This window comes from Pseudopipra pipra, chromosome 1, assembly GCF_036250125.1.
Source record: "Pseudopipra pipra isolate bDixPip1 chromosome 1, bDixPip1.hap1, whole genome shotgun sequence".
NCBI lineage: Eukaryota > Metazoa > Chordata > Aves > Passeriformes > Pipridae > Pseudopipra > Pseudopipra pipra.
The window spans coordinates 56,789,048-56,810,461 of record NC_087549.1 but is presented as its reverse complement, the minus strand read 5'-3'; the positions used below and the strand labels follow the sequence as shown (position 1 = coordinate 56,810,461).

Below are 21,414 nucleotides of genomic sequence, written 5' to 3'. Positions count from 1 at the left end.
AGCCTAAAAGAGTACTCCTCTGTCCTTTAACACGGTCCTAATTGCGGTCTGCAGGGGGCGCTGTTGGGCCGCTGGAGCTGTAGGACCTGCAGTACCTGGTTGTGGTCGGCAGGGGGCGTGGTCGGCAGGGGGCGCTGTTGGATCGCTGGAAGGTGTAGGACCTGCAGTACCTGGTTGTGGTCGGCAGGGGGCGCTGTTGGATCGCTGGAAGGTGTAGGACCTGCAGTATCTAGTCGTGGTCGGCAGGGGGCGCTGTTGGCTCCAGCAATCACCCGCGGGAAGAGGGGGACCGAGGGGGTGATCCCGGGCCGCGTGGGGAAGCCGAGGAGATGGGGGGTCCTCGTCTCCGTGGGGACAAAAAAGGAAGGCAGGCTGCCCACTCCCACGGGAACTCACCGCTGTCTTGAGTGGCAAGGTCTCACTGCAGTCTCAGGCGGTGATGTCTCCAAAACTCTTCCTCCTCTCCCGTGGGCAAGCAAAACTCTCCGATGAAGCACAGCAGCTCCGGCGGGCGGGACAGTCAGGCAGGTCGAAGCCAACAGCACAAAAGGTCGAACTCCCCAGGATTAACAACCAAAAGGCAGCTAGACCTCCAGTCCCCCTCCCCAAAACCAACTGCCTGTCCGCACCCCGAGAGCTAGCCACCCCAAACCCCTCCTCTCACCTTCCCGGCCAGGGCTTCCCCCTTTCCTGCCTCCTTGCCTCTTCTTTTCTTTCTCCAAATGGGCCATCAACCCAGGCTGGCTACATCTTTAGTAATGCTAATAACCTCCCTTCCCCCCGCTCACTCCGTTTCTTTCCCTTGGAGTGGGGCAGGGGGAAGGAAAATTCCCTGATTTCCTAGTCTATAACAAATCCATACTTATTTAGGAAGAAATTCTCTACAGAAATGGCAATCAGGCTTTGGAAGGGGCTACCCGGGGGGGATTCTCCATCCCTGGAGGCTTTTAAGATGAGACTGGATGTGGCACTTAGTGCCATGGTCTAGTAACAATGGCAGTAGTGGATCAAGGGTTGGACTTGATGATCTCAGAAGTCCCTTCCAACCCAGCTGATTCTATGATTCTATGATTCTATGATTCTATAACTTTTTCATTATCATAAAAATAAACCCTGATCCAAGAAAGCATTTGAAACCCTGATCTTTCTTAAGCATTTGAAAGTCATATTAAAGTGTTATGCAGTGTTATAAAGTAATTGAGGATAGCATAGTTATAGAAATACTAGTCAAACAAATTTTGGTATTGAAGAATGTTAAAATATTTTTCACTAATAACAGCGGATAGAATAGCATCTGTTGGGTTTGCATTTGGCAAATTTGATTTATGAGTTTGTTGTACTTATTTATTTTTGTGCAGAAAGATGAGTGACGCTAGATTATTTGGGGGTTAACAATTTCCTTATTTGAACAAACAAATAAACAAATATCTCAAAACCACATCTTTCCTTTCCTTAGATCAATATCTTGAATTCTGTTATTGTCTGTTTCCTGAATATCACCACCATCACTTCAATTGAATTAGAATAAATTATGATGTAAGGTATGGCCAAACTGGATTTTTTCTTCTACAGTACTTATAATTATATATGACAGAGGTGATTTCTTATACATATAGGGCTGCAAATACATTTCTCTTACCTAGGAAGAAAGCAGTGCAGAAACACTGGGATTTATTGTTTTAGCCACATATGCAGAAATGACAAAACAAGACCACTGTACGAGCCCATAACTCAATTATTTTTTTTTTATAGATCAACAGGAACACATGCTTTCTCCTCATTTTTCTACAGGAGTTGCCACTCAAGAGATGACTTGAGGTTACAGTAAGACACAATATAAAAAATCAGTTACCGTCCATTACCTACTAGAGACCAACAGTGATATTGTAAACAAATCTGAATATCTGCGAGAGAATCAATTACCTTGTAGGCACTGCAGTATAGCTACACACATCTTATTGTATGTTTTTCTCTTTTCTGTAGCAAAACAACACACTCTATTTTCACTGAATAAAACACATGTGGAGTAGAAAACAATTCGTAGCAGTTACAGCTACTGCATTTGTCCAGAATCACATTACAGACACTGCAAACCAGACTTCTTTTAATTTATCCTACATTGATCTTTTTTTTTACACTTCAGAACAACACACAGAAACACTTTAGAGAACCTAGAGTTATTCCTAAATTAAACCCCATTACCTAGCTGTGAAAAAAAGACATTACTGAATTTTAAAAGTTTAATAAAAATTCATTAAATGAATGAAGTTTAGAGTTTAATAAAATGGGACATATATCTCAAAGAGTGTTAACCATCTGCTATTCTTTATTCCTTCCTATGGCAAAATTTGAGGCATTCTATACTATAGTATGTGTGCTTCCACAGATTGTAACACCTCTGGAAAATATTTAAATGCATTTCAATATAGTAATTTATGTCATGTCTTTTGTCAGAGTACTTGATAAGAGTACCCATTTATTCTTTTTACACTTCCCTTCCCTTCAATTTTCTTTCCTTCCAACACATGTCCAAACACGCTAAAATATCTGATTTATTTCTACTTTTTAAAAGCTACCCTAGTTACTTTTCGTGTAAATAATTTTTACTTAATCTTTTTAATAATGTTTCAGTTAAACAGTGAAACATTGGAATGAAGCCAGATAGCACAACTTTTTCCACATACACACTTACTAAGAATATAGGTCTGAATTAAATTTATTAGTGAAAAAGAAATTAATGACATAACCACCTAAGTAAAACAATTAACTGAGTTAGCTCAGAATATAATACTGAATGATGAGGGAAAAGGTGCTAAAGTGACTTAAAAGTTTCAGTTGTATGAAAAACTGAAAGAAAATTTATTTGTCATCCCAATTTAAATTGTCAATTTCTATAGTGACAGAACACTTATTTTTGAAAATATGATTCCTTTTGTTTCATTAAATTGTAAGAGCTCAATTTTCAAGTGAAAATATTTGACTATTTTATCTCTTAAAAGCATGTAGATTTATAGTTATACCTTCAGTACAATTTTTTCTTACACCAACAAAACCACTGGATTTTGCTGTCATGTAATGAACTATTTCTGATAAAAATTATTTGAAATATTTTATTCTAGAGCAGAGCATCTCAATGGTGTTGCTTCTGTCATATCACTGTATTATCGTAAGTCTGAAGTATAACTTCCTTGGTATTGTTTCTAAAAAATCCCATAAAATTCAAAGAGTTTAATACCTCCAACATGCCTTCTCTACCTCCTTCATAGCTGAAAACGAAGAAAAAGGACTGTTCACTATCAAAGATTAGATTAAGACGTATTATAAATCTATAAACCTTTAAATAGAATATATCTGAGTACTGCCTCTGATTTGATTTGATTTTTGAGGTCTGCATTCACTGCACTCATGTGGAAATGAAAATAAAAATTCTTCCAATATGAACAATGTGTAAAATGCTAAATTGTACTGCCTTCCAAGGAAAAGCAAGATACTTATGATTTATAGTTTAAAGTGACAATATATGGCCCATATTTTTATATAAATATACAGATGAGCAGAAACACACAGTATGTATACAGACTTAGGCATACCTACATCTTGCTATTCAAAGTATGTAATCTTAAGACTTGAGTGATTACTACTAACACATGAATCTGAAGAAATTGAGACAGCAGAGACATTGAGACATATGAAAAATATATAAGAAAATACAGCTTATTCTCACAGTTTGTATGAACATAAAGAGTAATACTGAGAATTCCAGCAGAGTTTGAGAGTGTCCACAGAACTCATCAAATAATCAATACCTTATTTCAAAAAAAAGGGAACCTTGGAACTGTCGATGAACATCAAACCCAAAGTGCCCAGGTTGTTTTTATGCTCTGTACAGTGCTAAAAATACATTTATTCTTGGTGTCCTTTGTTACAGAACACTGATTTTTTAGTACCATGCTATGGCAACAATACATCTGCACAGACTTTTTTTTAATATGGTTTAATGCTCAAACTCCAGTGATGCACAAGCTTTGGGATTAAACCCTATTCAAAGACCTAATACAATCAAGTCTTCATCTAACAGACCTGACTATAATACTATTGTTGTAATTATTTGTATCCATATGAATCCACACCAACTTTTCAAATACAATAATGTTCCAAATAAAAACAGTATGTATAGTCCCTATCATACGAAGGTTGATAGTCTGGGACACGGTTAGCAAAGACCTTCTGGTTTTTTTTTTTACCTTGAAGAAGCTGGTAGGATAACTAGATAATTTCTCATGTTTTGGATAACTGCACTCAGAGGTCATACTGGCAGATTCAGGTGTCTTAATATGATACAAGTTTAAGGCCATTTATTTTGAGACGAAGTATGAAAGTTGGGGTACTGTAGCAGTATGTACTGTTACACACGAAGGTAACTAGTGACTACTACAACCACAACAGGACAGCTATGCAAATTCACAAAATCTCAATGAGATAAAAAATAATCCTCTCATTAAAGCATTCCACTATTATATACAACAACATCAGAACAGAACTAAATAAAGTACTGAAGTATCTTAATGCAGTATAAAATAACAAAAAATATCTACATAAATTGAACAGTAACACTAAGCTTATGTTCCAAGTACTGCTAAAAAATTATACAATTGCCTCTGTTCTATTGGTAACAGTTGAGACTGAACAGCTATTGACCTAAACAGTCCAACTTTCGGCATTAACAATCACTCTGTCTTCTTTAATTAAAAAAAAGTTCTAAATGTGGAAGTCAAAAGTCTATCATTGTCACTACAAATTAATTTTACACCTCAATCCAATTTGAACCCCCCTGTCAAAACTTTAAAGCATGTCTTTAAGGCAAAAGACTAATTTTCAAGTTGGAATGCAATGTCTCTCAAAAATCTAAGCTCTTATTTTCTGAAAAGTTCAAGTAAACATAGAGAATGAAAATAAATCTCCTTGATCCCAAACACTGACTGCCTCTTTTCACAAATTATTTATTATGTTTCATGTTAATGTTGTTTTCAAATCCGTAAGATTAAAATATTTCTCTGAGGAGCTTGGCAGTGTTGGAATTGAGCATTAACAGCCCAGGAGACTGAAAGACAAAAACTTGCCCACTTATGCTGGAATAAGTCCAGAGACTTGAGTGGAGTGTTGCTTATATGCTTCTCAGTATGAAAAGCTATAGAATGAAAGATGAACAAAAATAATATGGTCTTCATAGTAGCTTAACTGCTAGACTTTAGGCTCAATGAGAACTGAACACCTCAATCACATCTGCAGTGATTTATTATTATGTGAAAGAGCATCACTGAAATAGTTTTTAAGAGGATCTACCCCAGAGTAGATTATAGACTAGTTTTCCTATTTCTCATTACTTTATTCTAAGACCTTATGTTCTTTCTCTTTATAGCACAATTTCCTAAAAACTTTAGATTTATGAAATTGATATTTTCTAAATCATAAAGATTATTCTTGTATTTAAATCCAAAAAACCCTCTATTTATTAGATTTAAGAAGTCCCAATAAGGTCAATGGAAATAAAGTTCACTCTCAACACAACCATCAGTTTCTGAAACAAACAGAAACATCAATAGCTTTCTTCACCTAATCAATTCAGACAGATTGATTTTTCAGAAGGCAGACTATTATGTATGTCTGAGTACCATGACCTTTCAGATTTTACCAACAATATTCTTCATGTAAATTGATCCGCCTTATACCATGGGAGCCAGGGATGCAGAACTGCCAAAAGCATTTGCTTCCACTCAGTTAGCTAGAAATATAAGTTCTCATGAAAAAGCACCTTCTTCAATCATGGTATGTGGCTTCTATATGTTGTGTGATGAGTTGTAAATTACTTAGACAATTCAGAACTGCAGATACCTTTACACTTAGTAATCATAAAACCACAAGAGTGTGAATGTAGAGTAATTGATTTAAACTTATCAGTTCTAGGCCATTAGGTTTGGTAAAAGGTATTTCCACTCAACTATACAGAAACCCATTACAGTCATTTCCATTTGAAGGTCAGCAATCACTAGCGTTGACCTTCAACATGACATAAAGGTTGTTAATTGATGAATTTACCAGAGCAACCAATAATCACAAAACAATACTAAAAAAAAAAAAAAAGAACAAACAAAAAAGCTCCCAAAAAACTGAGCTCATATTTAATTATTCTGAGCAGAAGGAACTTAACATTTTGGTGAATTAGGCTAGACACTCTCCCTCTTCTATGGCTTTGTAGGGTCTTAGCTGTGTTTTGATACTACATGAGGAGCAGTAGGACTCCAAGGGCAGAGATTTGGCTGCCTGAGCTCTGGGTCAATTTAGAGACAGTTTAGCTGAGAGCATGCCCCTGCTCCCTTTTCAGAAAGGACCTTAAGTAAGGCTCTTCCAGAAAGCTCTGCTGGAAATCAAAAGCAAGTGCTGCTCAGCTCCTGGTTTTCCTTCCCTTGGGGAACAGGTGTCCCTCTGACATGTTAGAGTAGACGTTAACATACTGGTTTTGACGCTGATATCAAAATTACAGTAGTACAACGTAAGAGGAGTTCTGGATTCCAAATACTTACAGACACAATGTATCCATACAATATTGGCACAAAAAGCAGTCTCCACTGACTAATCACCTACTAAGTTACAAGGACCCCTAACTCTATAGTGACAAAAAAATATTTTCTAGACAGCATTTGGAAAGATGTCTACAAACTTGCTTAAGTAAGGTGTACAATAGTGTATTAAATATAGTACACTATTTGGTACTAAAGAAATTGCATCTTCCAACATGGTTGCCACATTTGGTAATGTGTAAATAAATATCTTTGGTAAAATGTATGGTTTGAAGTAAGGATTTATTATGGTATCTAAGCATTCCTGCTAAATGACTTCTTGTTTGATATTTCTGCTTGTAGATAAAAAGTGCAATAATGTTGAAGATTATTTGTTTTCCTTTGCAATTTGTTTCCAGTCTTTTGCCTCTTATATGACAACAACATATTGAGAATATCTTGAATTTTTCTTTGATATTCACTTTTCAACTATATCTAGACAAAGAGACCAGAAATATTAAATATACTTCACTTACAAAAAAAAAAAAAAAAAAAAAAAAGTGTAATTTCGTTCACAAGGAACACCTTTATCATCATCAAGTAAAAATAAAATTTTGCTCATAGCATCTTAAAAAAAAAGAAAAAAATGAAAAAAAAAAGGGAATTTTAACTTCAGATAGAGAAATAATTTTGGTTACCTTACATAGCCTATCATTTTTTTTCATCATAAATATTCTGGAATGAAGAAAGACAGAGAGGTCAATATTCCTAAACTGAGAAAAGCAAAGCATATGGGAACAGATGGGGTCAGACAAGAGGTGTTCAGATCTATAGATAAGTATTCATGCCATTTGGCGACTGTCTGTCTCCAAAGTACACAAACAACAACTGGTGTTTTTAAGAAATCTCTACACAAAATTACTTTAATAACAAAATAAAGGCTGTTATTACTGTTATCTCTTTGGCACAAGACTTAATTTTTATGCAGTTCTTAATCCTTGAAGGTGGTGTGCTGCACTGCTCTTTTTTTTTTTTAATAAGGTTCAATGAAGAAAAACCAGGTTATTTCCAATTAGATTACTCTTTCCATATAGAATAATAGAATGGTCTGGGTTGGAAGGGACCTTAAATATCATTTAGTTACAACCCCCCTGTCATGGGCAGGGACACCTTCCCCTAGACCAGGTTGCTCAGGGCCCCATCCAACCTGGCCTAGAACATTTCCGATGATGCGGCATCCGCAACTTCTTTGGAAATTTATTCAAGTGCCTCACCACACTTTCAGTAAAGAATTTTTTCCTAATATCTAATCTAAACCTACTCTCAGTTTGAAGCCATTCCCCCTTGTCTTGTCACTACATACCCTTGTAAAAACCTCCTCTTGGTTTTTCTTGTAAGTTCCCTTCAGGTACTGCAAGGCCACAACCAGGTCCTCCCTAAGCCTTCTTTTTTCCAGACTGAACAATCCCATTTCTCTAAGTCTTTTCTCATAGGAGAAGTGTTCCATTCCTTTAATCATCTTGGTGGCCCTCTTCTGGACTTGCTGTAACACGTTGATGTCACTCCTGTGCTGGGAATCCAAGACCTGGACTCAAGGTGATTTCTCACCAGAACAGAGTAGAGGAATACCCTCCCCTTGACCTGCTGGCCACACTGCTTTTGATGCAGCCCAGGTTACAACTGGCTTTCTGGTCTGCAAGTGTGCAAGTGCACACTGCCAGGTCATGTCCAGCCTCTCATCCACCAGCACCCCCAAGTCCTTCTTGGCAGGGCTGCTCTCAATCTGCTCATTCCCCAGCTTGTGTTGATAGCAGGAGATGATCCAATCCCCTTGCACTTGGTCTTGTTAAACTTTGTGAGATTTCCACTGGCCCATTTCTCAAGTGTAATATACTGGGATAAATAAATAAGAAAGAAAGAGGGAAAGGAAGGAAGGAAGGAAGGAAGGAAGCAAGCAAGCAAGCAAGCAATGCAGTATGCATAGCACAGCAAGGTATAGCTCAAGGTATTCCGAGCATCTACTGCTGACTGTTTAAAGAACTGACATTTCCGAAGTTGATAAGAAATATCAGAAAACAGAGTTCAAATCCATGAGCATGCATTCTTAAGAGGAATGCTGCTGAGGAACAATGCCTTCTACTTTTTTTCCAAGACTGTTAAAAGATGCCCAAAACTGAAGACTGAGTTAACCTCTCTCTAATTTTTTTTTAATTTATTTTATTTTTCTTGAAAAGGAACGTGAATCATAGGATATCCTGAGTTGGAAGGCACCCACAGGGATCATCAAAGTCCAACTCCTGTTCCTGCAACAAGTGAATTTGAAAGTTTGCTACTTCAAAGTCAGATGTTAATCAGAAGAACTCTTTTCAAATATTCAGTAAGCGTAAGAATTACCTTGCCAACTGAGACAAGCTTACAGATATTCCACATAGGGGCAAAGTTTTTAACTGGAAAGATTAATCACTGGAACTGTCATATTTGACAGGATGAATTTAAAGGAATGATACTTGAACTGAGCATCAACACACTTTATATCAACACACATATATCCCCTCTTTACCAACTGACAACTTAATCACCAGACAAAAAAAACCCCAAACAACAAAAAACCCTCACCAGAAACACCAAAGGGAAAATTCCTGACCTTGTATCAACAGCAAAAATATAAAGAACATATTTCAGGAGTGAATAAAATAGGGAAAAACAGAATTAAAGATCTAAATACTAAACTTAAATGAAAAATTTGAAGCATATTAAGTTATACCACTAGGCAGATGCAAATGAGAGATTAATTTTTAAATCTATTCTTGGACTTTTAGCTTTTCTTGTCAAGAACTCTGAATAAAATATTTTTGAAACTGGAAATAATTTGGTGAGAAAAGTACAGTGTTGAGAGTTGATTCATAGCAGATTGTAATACAGTAATTTTTTTCTCCTTTTTATTAACTATATGCATAACTTGCTAGAGGAAATGAACACATCTGTAAAACTCTCTTTTTATTTGGTTTTAGCTTTACAGTTAAGTGGGTTTTCTAAGGAATTGAAATGAGCATTTCACCAGAAAATAATTAGAAAAAAAAAATCATATAGAAACAACTGTAGCCCAAGTCATAATTCTGACAAGATATACTGTGTTTTAGAAATCTGTTAAGGGAGCAAACTGTGCAGCCTGCTTTATCATTGCAGTAACCAGCCCCAGAGGTTTACATTGTAATAAATACAATTCTCCATTGGATGAATAGTGCTAGATGAAGATCAAAGGGTTTAAGTACAATACCATAAATATATCTTTTCTTGAACTTTGTTCTGATGAAGAGTAAAAAATATATTAAAAACTCAGTCCAAGAGATCTGTGACACAAAACCAGGAATGAAACACGTGTCAACTAGTATAAGACTGTATTATACAAACTCCTTTCTTATCATCCAGGCAAATTATATAACTCCTACTCCACACTCTTGCTGCCTCCTCAAGTACATCTGGCAGTCCACAGGCATTCAGACAGTGGATAGGCAGATCACTGTTTACTGTGGTCGCTGTTGACAAGGAAGCAGTTTCCATCTCCTTTTGCATTTGGCCCATTCACACCAGTAAGTCAGCAGAGCAGAGGTTGGTAAGCAGATGACAGCAGCAGGTGCTGAGGCCCATGCACAAACACAAGAGTCTAGACTTTGCTTCTCCTATGGTCCTTAATCCACGTGTAGTATAACACCACCTCAAAAACTGTAAGTGCTCCAGCCCCATCCCCTCTCTTAGGGTTTGGAACAAGGGCAGTAAATACCTAAAACAGAACTTCCTACATAGTTTCATTAAAAAAGGAATTAAGTATACACAAAACTCCTCCATCAAATGATCAAGCATGGGTTTTTCCCACAGGCCACAGTTCTTCAAGAATCAATTATTCAACAATAAATGCACATAAATTAGATTAAATTATTTGTTATTTAGGCAAGTTAAAAAAATGTTACTGTTTCTCACCGCCCAACTCGAACGTACGATACACTTGCTGATTGGTTGGTGGGTTTTGGGTTTTTTTGCTTTCTCTTACACAGCTTTCAGAGTGTTAATGAAAGTAGGAGCCTTCTGGATTACTACTTAGCTATTGGCATAGAAAAGCATAAAATAAAGGAAATATGCTCAGCTAAGAGTCTTTGAATAATTTATCACATCATTTTTAGCAGTACAATAAGGTTTAAAAGTGAACAGATCTTTAGAGGAATATGGAAAAAAGCAGTAAGACTCTTCCTTCTGTTCCCCCTCCCCTAAGAAGTGTTTCAATGTTCAACAAGACAGAGAAATGTTTTGTCTAATAGCTTTTTTTTGCTTTGACCTTTATCAGAACTCTGTAGCTACCAAAGTTTACTTAATCTCTTCTGTTCTTCCTAGTCTTCACTTTTTTTTCCTAGTCTTGTTAGACTTGTCATGTGTCCCTGCTCCTTTTAGAAAAGAAAAGATATTTAATTCTGTTTCTGTACCCTATGGAAATTCCAAGTCACTGAGTTCCAATTTTCCAGGTCTGAGAATGGGCTGTTCTGTCTTGTATAATCCTTGTTTTAGGGACACATTTGAACATTGTGAAACAGTAATTTTGGGAGCGAGTTCTCCCCAGAAAATCAAAGTATTACGCGTACCTTATTTTCAACCAACAGCTTATTTTGTATGTGTTTATGATCACAACTCAGTTTAGTTTTTGCTGGTTTATTTTTTTATCTCCAGATGTCCCTCTATTTATTTTACCTGTAATTTCAGTTTTCTAGTCTCTTCTTCTAAACTGTGCTTTTCTGCTTCAGGTCGTTCTCTCTTTCGCCATTCAGAGGTATTCTCCCACTGCATTCTTTCCAGCTGGGAAGGGTTGGAATGGGAGGAGGAATAACCAAAAAAGAAAAAAAAAGAAAGAGGAATAACATAATTAAAAATTCCTGTTCTTCACTGAGTGAGGCTAATGGCTTCATCTCAAAGTAAGGTCAGTGTCTTAGAAATCAGTCCAAACTGTACGTTTTCCATGTTTCATAAAGTTAAATATCTGAATTTGAAGAGAAAATAACAAAGACAGTCAGTTTTTCATCAACTGTACCTCTGCAAAAGTAAAGCATAAATATTTTTTTAATATAGCAATTGGTAACAAAATCTTATTCTTTTCCTGCTATTTATGGAATAAACAGTTAAAAAAAAATAATGAAATTTTTTAAATAACATTAAGACTGATTTTGGCTTGACACTGTCAAAGTTCACTTTTTATTCTCCAAAAGATGAAAAATCAGCATGTTTTTACTCTGTTTACACTTTAGAAGGATAATAATGAATATTCATGAAACTGAAGAAGTTCTAAAGTATGTCTTCAGTATTGCATACTGCTAACCTCATAATTAGAGAAAAGAAGTTTTTTAAATTTTCACACTAATCTGTTTCTTGTGGTCGCAGTTAATAGTTTAAGGGAAATATTATCTTTCATGGCCAATGCTGTGACCTTAATTTAGGATAACTTTATAAATTCATTCATCAGATCCATATATAGGAAGAATTAAATATATCAACAAAAAGCCATGTTCCTAAGTCATATAAAGTAATTATTTAAGAACTGAGTTATACTTCAGAGACAAGTACATAGAGGTTTTGTCAAGACTGCATTAAATGTTCCTCAGATTTCAAAAGAAAAATGGTAAAATGAATTTATTTTTATAGCATAAAACAGGTACTTATCAGGTGCTAATACATATTGAACAGAAGATTGTTATTGCTAAGTATTATTATTAACAAGTCATTATTAACTGGTTCTTAAAATAGATTAAAAGGGATTAAGATAGATTAAAAACTGTGAAAATAAAAGGTTCCAGTTCTTTCAACTGAGATGAAAAAAACCCCAGAAATGTTAATACATAAACCTCAGAATTTTAAGAACATTTTACAATTTTTCAGTTTTGTAAGAACTAAAATCAATTGTTTGATAAAAATAGAGACTGATAACATTGTGAGGCACTTCTTCATTAAAGAAACAGAATATCTGTGCTTTAGAAAGTGCCATAGAGGTGTACTTTTTAAGACATTGGTTACTTTTATTCTAAAATAAATTTCTGGCAAACAATGAAAAGCTACTGAATGTGAGGCAAAGAGAATGAGTTGTTACAGCATCAGAGAAACATAATTTAGACCTTGTGAATAGTAACAGTGATTATCTAGCTGAATCAAATTGCAAACTTGTCTGTTACCACCTTATTTCTGAGTAAATAAAAACAATTAGAAACTCTGTAAAGTTAAAGAGGTTCCTACAGGTTTTTAGAGGACAGTAAAAGAGATTATTCTACTCTACTCTATGCTGGTGCAGCCTTGCCTCGAGCACTGTGTGCAGTTTTGGCTACTACAATATAAGGTCGTTGGACTATTAGATTGGGTCCAGAGGAGAATGACCAAATGTTGGAAGGTCATGATGGCAACACTTTTGAGGAGTGGCTGAGGATACTTGGTTTGTTCAGCTGGGAGAAAAGAAAGATGAGAGGTGACCTCATCATAGCCTACAACATCCTTGAAGGGAAGTGCTGATCTTCTCTCTCTGGTGACCCATGAGAAGAACTCAGAACGGCATGAGGTGACATCAGGGAAAGTTCAGGTTGGACATTAGGAAAAGATTCTTCACTGAGAGGGTGGTTGGTAACTGAAAAAAGTTCCCCAGGAAAGTGGTCACAGCACCAAACCTGCCAGAGTTCAAGGAGTGTCTAGACAATGCTCCTAGTCACATGATTTACTTTAGGTAGTCCTTCAAATAGCAGGTAGTTGGACTCAATGATTCTTATTGGTCACTTCCAATTGAGAGATTCTATGATTCTAACTACCAGCTACTTCGCTCAGAAAACTAAATTTTCAAAGATTTAAAAAGTGAATGGATTATGTTTAAAGGCATTTTATTCTCTCAGCAACAGATATTTCCACAGGCTGTTCCTTCTCATCATGGATTATGTGCTCCCCTTAACAAACAAAACAACAACACGTGTACAGCTCTTCCCCCGCACCCCAATAGTATTCCTAAAACCTTGGCAAGTCTTAACATCATGATACACTGTTGGATGGTAGTATTTGGAGATAAATCTGAAGCAGTTCTTAAAGCTTTTGATCTAAGTTTAAGGAAAACAACAAGATAGAAAGAAAATAATACATTGCTTTCATATTCTGTATCATATTGGCTGAATAACTGGGAACTAATTTAACTTTTTAAACAATTACAGTATTCGGTAGTTTTCTTTGCATTATGTATTTGTTTTTGTATGAAAAGACCTAATGCAGCTACAAAACTACTAGTTTTGGGAGCTGGTCCACCTGATTAAAATGCAACAGAGTGAGAAGTCTGTGTATTTTAGATTCATGCTACTTCATAATTTTATAGGTTATTTACCAAGTTAAATTCCTTAGAATATGATAAACATCTGTACTTGGATTAAACTGTGATATTAACTCAGTTGGTTACAGCATGACGCTAATAACACCAAGGTCATGGGTTTGATCCCTGTATGGGCCGTTCACTTAAGAGTTGGACTCAATGATCCTTGTGGGTCCCTTGCAACTCACAATATTCTGTGATACTGTGATTCTAAGCAGGGAATTAGGGAAGGATAATTTTGTACCATTGCTTTTGGGCTTGGTTTTTCTTTTGGCATGGTGTAGCAGCTGGTTATAGAATACAAGGTGTTAACTCCAATGCATACAACGTTGTTTGACGTTCACATGTTCCCAATCAGGTCTTTAAACTCTGATCACTGAATTTCTGTACAATAGCTGGAAATAAAGGAGTCACATACCTCTGTTAGGCACCAAATATTGTTTCTTCCCTACCAAAATTATGTAGGTTTATAGTTGTTCAAATACTGTCTATTGGACTATGATCAAAAATCTTATATTTTTTCCTAAATAAATATGCAGACATATTGTCTTACAAGTATCCATGAAAGTTCTGGGACATGAGAAATCCTGTGTTCTTGCAAAGCATCTGCCAAAATACAGAGCTAAAATTGTAAGCCTGAAAGATCACCTTTTCCCAGTGTTGACACTAATCAATACAAATTCATTTTTGGCAGAATTCAAATAGAGAGAAATCACTAAACCATCCAAGGTTGAATTTCCATCAGGCAATTAAGCAGAAGATGACTACCAAGCCAATATCTGATGTCAAAGATAAATTTACTTACCTCTGTGCCTGTAAAATTTCAATTCATTTCACTCAAGATGTTTATGAGTCCAATAATGATAAATTTACATATTTAATTGTCTTGATTTCAGCTGGGATAGAGTTCATTTTCTTCCTAGTAGCTGGTACAGTGCTGTGTTTTGAATTTAGTATGAGAATAATATTGATAACACGGGAATGCTTTAATTGTTGCTGAGCAGTGCTTACACTAAGTCAGACTTTTCAGCTTCTCACACTGCTCTGCCAGCAAGGAGGCCGAGACTGCACAAGAAGCTGGGAGGGGACAGCTGATCCAAACTAGCCAAAGGGATATTCTATTCTATTCTATTCTATTTCATGTCGAAAAAAAGACACATAGGGGTAGTTGGCTGGGAGGGGCTGACTGCTTCTCAGAGTCTGGTCATCAGTCGGTGCTATGTGAGTCACTTGTTTTGTATGTTCTTTAATTTCTGTTCCTTTTCTGTCCTATCAAACTGTCTTTATCTCGACCCACAAGATTTACTTTTTTTTCTGATTCTCTCCCTCATCACACTGGATGGGACTGAGTGAACACCTGTGTGGTGTTTAGCTCCCTACCTGTGCGTGTACCAAACATATAAAGAACTCCAGAATAAAGTCAGAAAAATAAAATCTACCTTACTTCTCAATCATTCATGTCAGTCTTCCAAATGAGTAGGGAAATTAAAGCAAAGCAAAAAACCAAGTTTGTAATTAAGTTAGGAAGAACAAACAAAAATAGATAATGCGTGATCTCTTTAATGTAATTTTCTGTAAAAAATCCTGTAGGGCTATGGTCTTCCGGAACACATCCAAGTTTGTTCAGTCCTCTTTGAGATGTTGTAAGAAGGTTCTTTATATAATGTGTGTTTTATCTTTCAGGAAAGATTAAGTGCAATTACCAAAGGCAATGCTAGGTGTTAACTAGATTTTTGAGAATGTATTCTTCTCATTAAAACAAGGTAAAACAAAAGAAGCAAAAAAAAAAAAAAAAAAAAAAAAGAAGCTTATCTGTTTATCTGCAGAAACATGATTTGAAATGTTGCTTGTTTTTCAATTGAAAATGATTCTATGTCTGATTCTATGTCCCTGTGCTACTTTAAATGGAACCTGGCATTTTTAATTTTTTTCCTGTACTTCATTACATGAAAAACAAACAAAGAAACAAAGAAACAAACATCCTTTAAATGAATCTATTGCTGCCTTAAATTCAACTCTTTCCTTTTACTTTTTACAGAAAAATACTTCATTGGAAAAGTAATACCTATTTTTCATTTTGAAATGTATTACTGAAACTTCAGTTTAAAAACTCAAATTGACTGAACAGCAGTGATACCTCTCTTACATCTCCACTGAAAAGAATTTCAGGGTTTTTTCCCCCAAGAAATATACATTGTCATATTTGTACAGAGAATAATTATTTTAGATGCTCTCATGCAGAACTTCAGAATTCAATTTATAAAGGAAGCAAAAGATAAAAAACTATTTGCAACACTGGAAAAAAATTTTGAGATCTTTAATTTTCCCTTCAAATGTGAATATTTTCACTCCATAAAATGTCTCCACAGATTTTTTACCTTTTCTCCACTGAATTTTACCTTTTAATAGGAAGACGCAAATAATGGTGGAAGAATAGAGAGAGGTCAAGATACTGTCAGTGAAGTGAATAATTGCAAAGGTGAGTAGTGGAAATGAAGTACAGTGTATTGACCTTTTGAAACTGGAAAATTACATCTTAGAGCTAACCTGCACCCTTTTATGACTACCATGAAAGGCAGAACCCTGAAAAAAAGCCAGACACAGAAAAAGGAACTCTACTTTGTACAGTTCATTAGCAGGAAAGTCTTAATGTCCTAGTTCAGTTTAAGGCAACATAACAGTGGTTGAAGCTCAAAAATTTTTATTGAAACAACATTTTTCTCCTTCCCTTTAGTCAAGAGAAGATAGAGTAGGATGGAGGACAACAGTTAAGGTGTAATGACAGCAAAAAGAAAGATGATGAAGAAGAAACATAGTCAATATGATTTCAGACAGAAAACAGAATTTCCACACATCCTTCAGGAGAAAGGGAGATTAAGACAGTAGCAATTTCTTTTTTTGTTTGTTTTAGCACAAAAATTTGTTTGCTTCCTATAAAACTTCAGAAATGGTAGGAAAATGTATTTAGAGAGTTATGATCCTCAGCTTTATAAAAAAAGCACTTAAAATAGAACTGGACAGAGCACAAGTATTATGGTTAAAAAAAACCTATCATTTTGATCTGATCTGACTGGCAGTGATATCAGAAAAAAAAAAAAAAAGACAATTCAACCAGAAATTCTCCCTGCAAAAATTTTTCTTCTACAAAACTGCCATTTTTTGCCAACAGCATTTTCTGAGAAAGATTCTGCAACATCTTAAATAAAAGTTGTCTATACAAGATACTTCACATTTCATGGATGGCATTTGCCACAGCCAAATTGACTAAAACTAGTAGAGTTTTATTGATTTGTTTATTTACAATCTGAACCTTACACTACCACACCAAAATATTAAATTCTAATGCTATCTGTCTTTATACTAGGAATCTACAGGCAAGCCAAATATGGCCTATGGACTTGTGACCCAGAGAGACAAGAATTCCCGTTTAAACTAATTATTAGAAAACTCTGGCAGACTCACTCCATTGCAGACCTAAAATATCTGTCTCAGTTTGCACAGATCAAAAATGATGATTTAAAATCAATATGCTTTTTTGTGCTTTAAATGACTGTGCAGTCTTTTTCATATTTCAAAGCAGGATGAATGAATACACTTTTTCAAGATTCTTAATATCCTCACTGTTTTGTGCATGGAAGTAATTTCCATTTACCTAATGGTACAAATTATTCTACACATTTTAAGCAAGGCAGATATTGAACTGAAAATTTAATAAGCCACAGGTTGATTATGAATTAAGGATCATGTCACCCTTCTTATAAAGAAAACTTACTGTAATAATTATAAAGCTTCATTAAGAAATTAGTGAATTTGATTCTTATGGATCTTTTCCCCCACAGTTAGTAAAAAAATTCAGCACAAGAAGTACATTTTCCTTTTCTGCAACTCAGACAGGAATCTTCATTACTTGCAAAGTAACCTCTATTTTGTTGGGATATGGGGTGGCTGGGTTTTGGGGTTTTTTGCCTTTTTTTTTTTTTAATTATATTTATTTTGTTTGTTTTGAGATTTCTTTTGCTAGAAGTCTGTAAGAATATGATAAAAACTGCAAAAGCTCCTAAAGTCTGAAAGGAAACCATCGGCTTTCCTGCTTCCAAAACCTGCACTGCTGTATGCAGCTGTGATGTTTGCTGGCAAGCAAATTATTACTTAGCATGTGTGACACTGGGCAGTTTTGCAGTGACTATTTACAGTATATCTGACATTTTCTAGAATTCTTTTCCTTCTTCATCTAAAAGGTGCAATCAAAGATTACCAGAATCCATAGCCGTCCTTCCACAGCAAAGGGAAGACAAATGTTGGCTACATTTTTATTTGACAAGTACTTCAATATTCAATATAGGGAAAAAAAAATTTACTCTGCTTTTTCTCTTACTGTGAGCAAGTCTGCCAAGAACACCATTTAGTCCACCAGAAACTATATTGAAAGTATGATAAATGTTTATGTGCCTGACAATATCTTGAGACACCAAGCCCTGGAACAAATTGAACTTTTTTTAATGAATGCTTATATTCATAACAATGTTGAGCACCAGGATGTTTAGTAATCAAATATTTCTTCCTTCTGGTACTACTCAGTTGCTTAACTCTGCTGCAAGCTGATATCATTGCACTGTGTTGACACTAAAAGAAAAGTGGCTGATTTACCAGCGCTTATTTTCCTTTCCCCCATCTGCACACAGAGAATACTCTTTTGTGTGTATGACTAATTTACCAGAAGTGATTTATGAAGGAATATAACTTGTCCATAGATACATAAAAAACTTTAAACCTGAAATTTTACAACAATTGTGAATGATATATGCGGAGAGGCATAAATAAGTTCAAAAATTGGAAAATGCTGGGAACGAGGTGGGGAAAACTACCCTTGATCTCAGAGATCTTTCTTTCCATGTAGATTCTGGCACAGCTTTTTATCAGTTTCTTGTAAGTTCAATTTCATATGGACTATGTATTTCATTAAAATTAACACCCCCAGGTTCAGGAGAATCTACTATGCATTCAAGGAAAACACATTTTCTGTCAATGACTATCAGAAAAAATTATCCATAATACCTGATCAAAATTCTGCTTTCACTAATTATCTGAAAATAGTTAAAAACTTCAGAGAAACTACTTTTAACTCAACTGTTGAGATCAGTAAAGAGATTATCAGCACATCATGCATTCATTTTTACTTTAAAGTTATGGAGTGTTTTTGTGTTTTATCTCATTTTAAACAAGAGATATTTACATTTTTCAGGTGAAAAAATTAGTCAAGATGACTAAGCAAATACTGAAAGTTTCTTGCAGTATCACAATCACAGAATGGGTAAGGCTAGAAGGGACCACAGTGGTCCATCTGGTCCAACCTCCCCACTCAAGCCTTCTCCACTGTAATCAGTGAATTAAGTAATACCATGATCAGTAATTCATAACAAGATTGACACTAGAGGAATGTCCAAACTGTCAGTGTCTACCCAAGTTATAAAGTGTTGATTATTTATTCAACATTTTTTCATGAATTATGAGCTATTGCAAAAATTATCTGGGAAACCAGTTAAAACTAGAAAGGACTGTTAGAATGAAGATAAAAAAATCTGTCAAAAAAATATCTGATACTCAAAAGATGTAAGGACAATTCTGTCAAGGAGATATTCCTGTAGGCATGCCAGAAAAATGGGAATATTTGAATGAATATTTAAAAACAAATCACAGAATATTCTGAGTTGGAAGATAAGAGTATGATTATTTTTGTCTGATAAATCTTGTGCTGTTTTAGGTATCTCTTCTCCCACATAATGTCTGTTTTCATATTTACATATTTACAGGAACTTTCTTAGAGCCCCATTGTCTCAGATTTCCCCTGATTGAGTATAACACAAAATAAATAAAAAATTCTGTATTCCCATTGGCCCCCAAAATAGATTCTACTGTTGATTGAGAGAGAACAGTTAATCTACAAGGTAAACTGTGACCTGGTTGACAACTAGGATTTAAAACTGAAGGGAAGTAGTTGCTTTCCTTCTGAAATCTACATCCATCAAATAAAATTAAAAGACAAAAAATCTTCCTTAATTACACCTGCAGGAGAAAGAAGTCTGCACTTTTACTATCTTCAGGCCAAAAACAGTCTACAAGAACAATAACTGTCAGTGCACAAAACCTGGTGGGAACCAGACTGACTGAAAGGTGCTCCTATAAGAAACTGAAAATACATTTTACACAGGCAATACACTGCACTGTTTGATAATTACAATTAGTGGTTAAGAGGTTTCTTACAAGTATATTTCATTTTGTGACTAAACTCAACTCAATGAGCCTTTACAAAACTAGATCCCCTGAAAAGTATCTACAATCTCTCCAAGACATAGTAACCCCGTAATGCTTTGGTCCTTGACTCTACAGCCCTACTTGTAAGACTCTGAAATTAGAATCCTGAAATATATTACTCCTTTTTAGCAAGTAGTATCTGTTTAGCAATAGCATCTATTTATTCTTTCTCTAGTAGCTGGTGCTCAGTATAGGAATAAACTGTATGCAACACAGTGTAGTACTAACAGAAATTGTTTTTTAAATACAAAAGTAATATAACTTTTTTCTCACATAAATAAGCTTTATGTAGTGGTGCTGTCAATTCATTAGTGTACATAATCAGAAGCTACAGATCAAAAAAGAATTATACAAGCACCTGAATACTTAACCCTAAATCAATATGAAAATCAGTTTTCCAGCTGACCAAATGGTATTGAAAGGAGATATCAATCATATATTCAATTAAAAAGCAAAACAACAAACAAAAAGACTACCAAACAATATAGGTTTCCATTCAATTTTTTTGTTTTGAGATATACTTACATATATATATATATTTATATAGCAATCTGATACAAGACATTATTGAAATTCTGAAATTAATATTCACATTCACACTATGTGGAAAAAGTCATACATCTCATGTAGTTTGTTTTAGTGTTTAGAGTTTATCCAGGGAAAAGGGTTGATGACATGTATTTTGAGAGCTACATAGCAATAAGGATTTTTCCAGACAAGAATACTGAAGAATGAAGTCTTCTTACATAAGAAAACAGTTCTACTGAGATATAATCCAAATGCTAAACCATTTGTAGGCTGTCTTGGAAACTGCAGGGCTCTCACATATGGCTTAAAAAAATGCATAAATGCTTTATTCATTTTTATAGCTAGGCAATATATCAATCTTTTCTATGTGTCCTGATCAACCAAATTACTAATGCATATGAAAAATGAACTAGAAACCTTATTATCTTTCAGAACACTATCAATCTGTATTTCAAGATGCAAACTTCATACATTACTAGTCCACGCAAATACCTGTAAGTGTTATTATGAGTAAAGTGTGTTTCAGCTGAGAGAAACACAGAAAAAAACGATTCCCTGGTCACAGGAAAACATACGCTTGATTATTATGAGCACTAACGTATCTTCTATATGCAAATTTAATTAAGAAAACAATAAAAATAATAAAAA

General features: G+C 35.1%; 1 protein-coding gene across 3 annotated transcripts in view; it reads right to left on the bottom strand.

The window, feature by feature from the left end:
- Nucleotides 1-21,414, bottom strand: part of CCDC102B (coiled-coil domain containing 102B) — a 144,716-nt gene that overhangs the window by 85,904 nt on the left and 37,398 nt on the right. For 2 of the 3 annotated variants that reach the window (XM_064657701.1, XM_064657711.1), the window contains one exon: nt 11,295-11,399. In XM_064657701.1, coding sequence (XP_064513771.1) covers nt 11,295-11,399 — 105 coding nt within the window. Of the gene's footprint in view, nt 1-10,453; nt 11,400-21,414 lie in introns of those variants that run through there. The other variant, XM_064657721.1, reaches the window with a different exon arrangement.